Source organism: Cryptomeria japonica, chromosome 1 (assembly GCF_030272615.1).
Source record: "Cryptomeria japonica chromosome 1, Sugi_1.0, whole genome shotgun sequence".
Classification (NCBI taxonomy): domain Eukaryota; kingdom Viridiplantae; phylum Streptophyta; class Pinopsida; order Cupressales; family Cupressaceae; genus Cryptomeria; species Cryptomeria japonica.
The window spans coordinates 674,524,704-674,531,902 of NC_081405.1; the positions used below are offsets into that span (position 1 = coordinate 674,524,704).

A 7,199-nucleotide genomic window follows, 5' to 3' on the forward strand; every position below is an offset into this window, starting at 1 on the left:
GAAAGGTTCTTAATTGAGTTCATTAGAGATAAGACTTGCTAGTGTAAGAAACCAACATGATAAGAGTAAGGGCATGTCCCCATGCTGTTGCTTAGCTTATTTTGGCTAGCCGCAGCTGCTCAACTTTTTAAGGAGCAATTTGTGGCGCAGGTGGCCCCATGGATAGTCAAATGGCTGCTTATTTTTATGCAATCTTTTAAAATTATTTTGTAAATGAAATTATTGATAATATTTTTTACAAATAGCGAAAATAAGGAAAGATTCTAATTTATCCTTTTCCCTCCCTAACTCTTAGCTAAAGAGGATGAATAATCCTCCATAAAAAAAAAATGATTTATAAATTGTTTTCCAAATTTGATAGAAGTCATTAATAGAATCATTTTTTTTTAAAGAACCTTGTATAATTTTATTTTCTTGAAAAACAAATTATTTGTTTTTATAATTTTATTCATAATAGCACCTCTAATTTTAAAAAAATATCTATCATTTCTTTAAATTCTATTTTAACATTAATTTACCCTATTAAACAAATATACTGAAACTTCTCTGCAAGGCCGCCAATCCAAACCTTTTGATTCTTAGTGTGCTTTGCCCAACTTGAAGCTTCAATCTGCTTCGGCAAGGACCACTGGTTCCTGTCTTCGACAGGAGTGTTAGTTTTTTTTTGGCCATGTTTGTCTAGTCTAGTCTAGACTAATCTTTTCCTTTTGTGATGCTTCTTTATGAATATCTGTTGGGTTCTATTCTTTTTTGGGCGGGTTTAAGGCTCGTGAGATCCTTTCTTTTCTTCGCTTTAAGGGCTATGTAAAGAGTCGAACCTCTCCATTCTAATCAAATCAGAACAAATATAATGAATTCAAAAGAAAAACAGTAAATTAAATTTACACAGAAGACAGCATGAGCGGGAATTGAAGCAAAAGTGGGAAACGAATTTCTAAAGCACGGACCAGGAGCCACGTTGGATTGAATGAAGGGAACGACAAAGATGGTTCGGATGCATCAATTTTTGATGAATGGTCTGCCCTGTTTGTGGATGACGAGGATGTGGTCAACGACGATGAATCCCTCTCATCGTTGTGGGTAGAGGCACACAGGACGCTGTTGCAATCACATTCTTTTGCTGGGAAGCCATCTTCTTCTTCCCTTGGCCAAGAATCTTTCTGTAGAGGTGAGTTTGAAGGCTGTGATGAAGGTGATAACGTTGAAGATGAAAACCCCAGTTGTCACTGTGAATACACTTGCCTCTGATGATTGCTGATTGCGTTTCAGATGATGTTTCTGAGGATCAGCTTTAAATCGTACACATTAAGCAACATATTAAGTCTAGAAACTTTTAGTTAATTATGAGTGTTTAACATTTTTAAGTCTAAAAATGTATTCTTAATGTGACAACATACATTAAGCAACATATTAAATCTAATAAATGTCAATCAACACTGAATATTTAAAACTTTTAAATCTAGAAATATAAGTTTAATGTATATAATTTAAACTGTTCGGTTTCTAAGATGAACTTTTAACCGGTTTCTAAGATGAACTTTTGGTTAAAGGATGGAGCTGAGGAAGAAGATGAACTGCTGCTTGATTTTTTTGTTAGACGCTGGCTTGATGGGGTAAAGGCGTGACGATGTGGTTGTTAGGGAGGTTTCTGAGGTGGCCCAAAATGGAGCTCAAGCTAATGGAGATAAAGTAACGCTGTCTTCTTCCCCGACGGTTAGATCTGATCTCCTTCGGTTGATCCTTGCATCTGCTCCTAATGATGCTGACCAGACGGTGCTCGTGACCTCTACTCAAGAAGTGAAGAGGTTTGTTGATTCAGCTACTGTTGATGTGGGAAATTTTGTGCACTCTTTGAACAATGTTCTTTTTCTTTTCAACAAAACTTATTGTCTTTAACACCATTCAAGATATTAACTACTAAATATATCATTCTCAAATTACGGTTAGTCATTTGACGATCTGCTGGGAGATTTGTCTCTGTAGACATAGTTTTGTGGGCTATGTTGTGTTAATACTATTTTAAAGAAAAAATGTATGTAGCAGTCGAGCAGAGCAGTAAAAGTTAAATTTCATGCTTTTATAAATGTTGGTAAGCATTCTGGACGTTTCTCCCAGCAACCTCCAGTCATTTTGCTCATGTGTTTTTGACTGTGATGTTTTCGAGATAGTTCTAAGACCTCTATAAATAGAGGCACCTGTAATCGATCACGCAATCAATAAATTTTTGTCTTTCTTTTGTGTTTGTATATTAGCCAGATAAAGATAAAGGGGTTAGCTCAGTTTGAGTACATATTGAAAGCTTGCTTGATGTTTTCTTTGAAGTTTGTAGGAAATGATTCAATCAAAGTTATTTTGTTTTTGCAGACGTTTGAAATGCCATTCCTCATAATCGATGGTTTTCTGAGGAGGTTGGTGCAAGATTTTGGATGAAAGGAATAAAGCCACTTTCCATGAATTATTGGTGGATGCAAACGTATATGGTTTTTGAATCGATTGACTCGAGTAGAAATTGTCTGCTATCAAGGTTTGTCAAATTGCTCTTTCGCTACGCCCCTTAATTTAAAGGAATTGAGCCAAACTGACTCGGGAAAAAATCACTTTACCTCGATGTTTTAAAAGCCATTTGTTTGTCTTGTGAAATCTTGTATAAAATTTCATTCGTTTTCTATCGACTGCTAAAAAATTTGTTTTTTGTTCTTTGATTATGGTGGCTCTTTTTAATATATTAACTGCTGGTTAGTGTATGCCAATTGATAACGTATGCTAATTAATGCTTGTACTGAGGTAAGTGGTTGTTTTTTGCTTGCTTATTCAGTTTAATAATTGTGTAGTAACATTTATTTTAATATTTCTTTGTTGGTTATTTTATGCTGAAATAATGAATTTTAATTTAATGGAATTTGCACCCAAAAAAATATTACGCGTGATAGCCTGATAACCATAGTTTTGCTAGAGACGGCAGGGTATAATTCCAAATTTTCCTTGTTGGAGTTTGAAATCATGTCATGGTTCTGGTGCTCGTAGAGATCCATGCTGTCCTGACTATTTTATGGTAGATGGAGACTTCCTGTTTTCTGTTTTCTTTTTCATCGAGAATATTTCTTGAAATCTACTGTATGAATTTTATTTGGTCGGGACAATGGATGGAATGACCACACTGTTGGGATGTGAAGTCTAACAGTCACATGAATTTTTGGCTCCCTCAACTTTTCAATTTATACTTTTGTATGAATGTATAAATATGTGTGCAGTCTATGTACTGAGTATGTATTTGGATACAGTTAATATAAGATTTCCCTGCTTGAGAGTGGACGTAGGCAATTGTTGAACCACTATAAATTGTGTTTCGTATCTTGTTATTTCTTTATTCTGTTTTGTTTTCATTTCTCTGCTCGTTTTTAATCTTCACAACTGGTATCAGAGCCATGGTTGGCTTGAGCATAGATGGAAAGGTAGATAGATAGAGGATTGAAAATTCTGGAGAAGATGCAGAAGTTTGAAGGTAGAGAAATTGGCTGCTGGTATTGTGGCAAGCCAAGCCACGTCAAAAGAAATTGTTGGTCTTTCAAGAAGGCTGAAAGGCAACCCAAAACTGTAGACACCGATTCAGTCATCAAGGAATTTCTTGCAAATATAGACTCGGTGGAGAGTAAAATTGTGCAAGTGAAGGCTGAAACGAAGCGCCATGTACATTGGTGGGATGGCCGGAAAAAAGAGGATGATCCAGCAGAAAAGATGTTGTCTCTATGGTGAAGGTTGAGCAGAATGATGCCTCGGTTGGGATTGACCATGATCCCTGTGTAGAGTTTGCAATTTCTCCGCGTAAAGATGCTGAAAAGGAAGCTGATGTTGAAGAGAAGCGTGAAATAGAGGAGGAACTAAAAAGATCGTGGGAGGAAGAATGGGTGCTATCTGAAACCCAAGTTGAATCTGCTGTTGATTTTGCCTCCCCAAATGAAGAGGATGCAGATTGGGGTCAGGAGCACCAGGTATTGGTAGCCCCGAAAAGAAAAGGCCTGTATTAATTTGTTTGCACGTTTATATATAACGGTATTTCTAACCTTAAGTTAACAGCAGGTTTTGCTGCGTTAAGTTAGCATTTATGAGACGAGTTCAATGTGGAGTAGAATAAGAATTCTAAACTTAGATTTTGATTCATTTATAATCTTACGTTCATTTTCAATTGTTTCGGATCTTATTAATAAGATATTTCTCGACCTGCTTTACATATATTTTTGTAAAGATAAATATGCAGTTATAACCAATCAACTGTACTGTTGAACATGTGCTATCATAATGGGGTGATTTAAGCCCTTCCCAAAAAGGCATTTCAAATGCAGAATCCTAAGTTGCTGGTGTAGACAAAGGTTTGAGGATACAGAAACCAAAATCACTAAAAGCAGACTAATGGACGATAAAGTGTGGTCATTTGTATCACGGGAGGTGCCAGTTCTCCTGGTAAAGCCCCTCTCAATATTTGAAGGTGCATAGCCTTCATACCCATTACTAAGATAACGCAATTCTTTGAATTTTTGTATGTGGAGGTTTTTGTGCTTGAAAATTTGGAAATGCATTCCTTTTGTTGTTTTGAAAGATGGTTCGAAGACTCGGCAATACTGGTATAGTATCCTCCTTTTTGCTTTAATGGCATCTTTTGGGAGATATGGTATTTTTTCATATCTATAATTTCACAATCTTTAATTAAGGCCTTATTTGTAAATCTCTTTAATTTATTGTTCTGCGGAGTGACTGAATATTCTGATGTATGCAGCTTGATTAAAGATGACGACAATGGTCCATAATATCTACTTAATAAGTTGCTGATATGTTCTATAAAGCTTTAAAGTGTACAAAATTAGATATTCACTGGCAAATACATAGCTTATGTGACAGTTTGGGCGCACAGCGACATTGTGTGCAGGAGTTTTCGAAAATGATTTTTACCCGGTGGAAAGGTTTTCTGAGTTAGGAATAAATATGTAGCATTCATGCTTGTAATTTTCAGGCTCAATAACTAGATGATAATATTATTTTCTTCTAAATTGCACAATACTTTTATTTAAGTAGAACAAATGATTTTATCTTTTTGTATTAACATTAGATAAAAAAAGGTGCTCACAGATGCCTGCTTTCATGAGGGCCCTACTATATGAAGTGGAACACCCATGACTGCGTCCATGGCTAAAAGTTAATGAACTTATCGATTTATGTGTGCCTATATCAACTGGACTCTTAAACAGGCCCCCTATGGATTCAGGACAAATCTTGTAACAACAACAACTCATATAAGGAATACAAGCTTTTGTATTGGTATTTTATAACTATTCTCTTCTTCTAATTTTTTCATCTTCTTTTCTAAATCATTGAACAATTTCACTCTTTGGTCTAGTTCTTTATCCTTTTTCTAATCTCATCAAACAGTTTAAACTTTTGCTTTCACAACTTAGAAATCCACTTTAAACAACAATGAAAGATCAAGATTCACAACTTAGAATTCTACACAAAGGTGTTCCTCATGATAGTTGAACATTGGTTTCCACATTGAGAACTCAATGCTTTAACCAACTAAGCTCAACCCCTTGAATCTATTTCCCTTTTTCAAAAGATCCATCTTACATATTAAACTGGCATTTTCTTTTAATACTTTTTGCTCATCTTTCCCATTGAAAGAGATAAATTTAACTCGTAGAAAATACAGATCGTGAGAGATGAAGGAGATCATCGCCATTGTCAAAAAGGATTGTATTTGATAGCCGCTGATAATGAAAATGCAGACGCCTGTCTAGGGTTGAGATCACTGTAAACAAAAGAGTATAACCGTTTGAAAACAAAGAGGAAATTGCTCTGATACCACTTTGATGGGGGTGGATGGAGCAACAAGTTTATCAATTGCATATACACAGAAATTACATTGTGCTGCTGCTTCACAAAAACATAATTTTTTTGCTTTTATAAAATTGATTTTTACATCTCTTTTATAAAGAAATTTAGAAAATTTTAGACTGAAAAGGACTATATAATAAGCCATCAGTTTGCATGACTAAAGTAAATAACCACATATTGAAGGATTGAAGGCTCACGGTGCAAACTGAAGTTTAACAGTGGAACTGAAGGCCGACTTGACTGTAAACGTTGGAAACTGGGAGAAATTACACACCAACAAGCTGCAGGTTTCCTGTTTTCTATTTGTTTTTCATTGGGAATCTTTTCTTCTCATCCTTGAAATTTACTGTAAACTTTATTTGGCTGGGATAATGCATGTAATGACCACAATACCACGTCTGGACTCTGGCATAACCTGTTAGGTAAAATGTGTTCCAATGAACTTAATATGTTTCTGGTAATGGAATTTCTAAATTCCTTGAAAAACCTGGCAAGAGATGTACATTCTTAGTGAGAGATCCGAATTTTTTTTGTTTTCATCGTGACTTCAAAATTTATCTAATTTATGCCGGCAGTGATTTGAAGCTCATGTATTCCAGCAATGCTTGGCTCATGTTTTCCAGCCATGCAAGGTACAATAAACACTAATCTCTCACTATAATATAAGAAATTTCCAAAACATCTCAACAAGAAAAATACTAATTATATAAAAAATAGGCTGAGAGATATTATTATATAGAGAGGTGCTTATTTTTTAATTTAGGTAGTATAACGAATAAAAAGATGCCTCAGCATAGAATATCTCTTGGTGTTAGCATGTCAATCGACAGTCGATAAGATCAAAACCTATCAAGCCTTGCGATTTTAATTTAGTATGTTATATAGTGATTCTCCTCTCCTCATAAATTCAGTTCTCCACACCCAATTGCACAATTAGAAGAATGGCAATGCCCAATGTTGATTATGCTTCGATGCAAATAACTTTTGGTTTTTCTCATTCAAGAAGAATCTATATTTTTACTTCTTCAGTTTCGCTTAAGAGAAAGAAGCGATCATTTCCCTTTCACATTGTAGTAAGAGTTGGAGACTTCGATGATTATCAACTTGGCTCAGGTATTTAAGAACAAAAACCTTATCTCCTCAGTGCTCAACATTTAGGTTAGTTTTTTTCAAATATATTTTTAATTGAAATAATGGAATTTCTGTTTCAGCAAACCTGTACAAAAACGTAAACTACCTATCAATAGTGGTTTCATAACAATACTTCTAACCTTAGAGAAGACGACAGAGGCACTCCATTTTTCGCTTTGAAATTT

At 35.1% G+C, this 7,199-nt stretch overlaps 1 protein-coding gene across 4 annotated transcripts; it reads left to right on the plus strand.

The window, feature by feature from the left end:
* Nucleotides 1-526: 526 nt before the first annotated feature.
* LOC131026758 (uncharacterized) lies at nucleotides 527-5,050 on the plus strand. 4 transcript variants are annotated; one of them, XM_057956697.2, is made up of 5 exons: nucleotides 527-1,168; nucleotides 1,551-1,805; nucleotides 2,365-3,989; nucleotides 4,312-4,483; nucleotides 4,772-5,050. In XM_057956697.2, exons 3-5 carry the CDS (start codon nucleotides 3,747-3,749, stop codon nucleotides 4,774-4,776), a joined length of 420 nt encoding a protein of 139 aa, XP_057812680.2. In that variant the 5' UTR covers nucleotides 527-1,168; nucleotides 1,551-1,805; nucleotides 2,365-3,746; the 3' UTR covers nucleotides 4,777-5,050. The 4 variants fall into 4 exon arrangements, 2 of the variants coding, with proteins under 2 accessions (XP_057812680.2, XP_057812681.2); XM_057956698.2 differs by having other exon boundaries at nucleotides 4,312-4,458; XR_009102380.2 differs by having other exon boundaries at nucleotides 4,244-5,050.
* The last annotated feature ends 2,149 nt before the right edge of the window (nucleotides 5,051-7,199 follow it).

Excerpts from the sequence above, each read along its gene's own strand:
- LOC131026758 (XM_057956697.2), top strand. The coding sequence starts at position 3,747 with ATGGTGAAGGTTGAGCAGAATGATGCCTCGGTTGGGATTGACCATGAT. Across the intron at positions 3,990-4,311 it reads ATTGGGGTCAGGAGCACCAG|CCCTTCCCAAAAAGGCATTT; the intron begins GTATTGGTAGCC and ends GGGTGATTTAAG.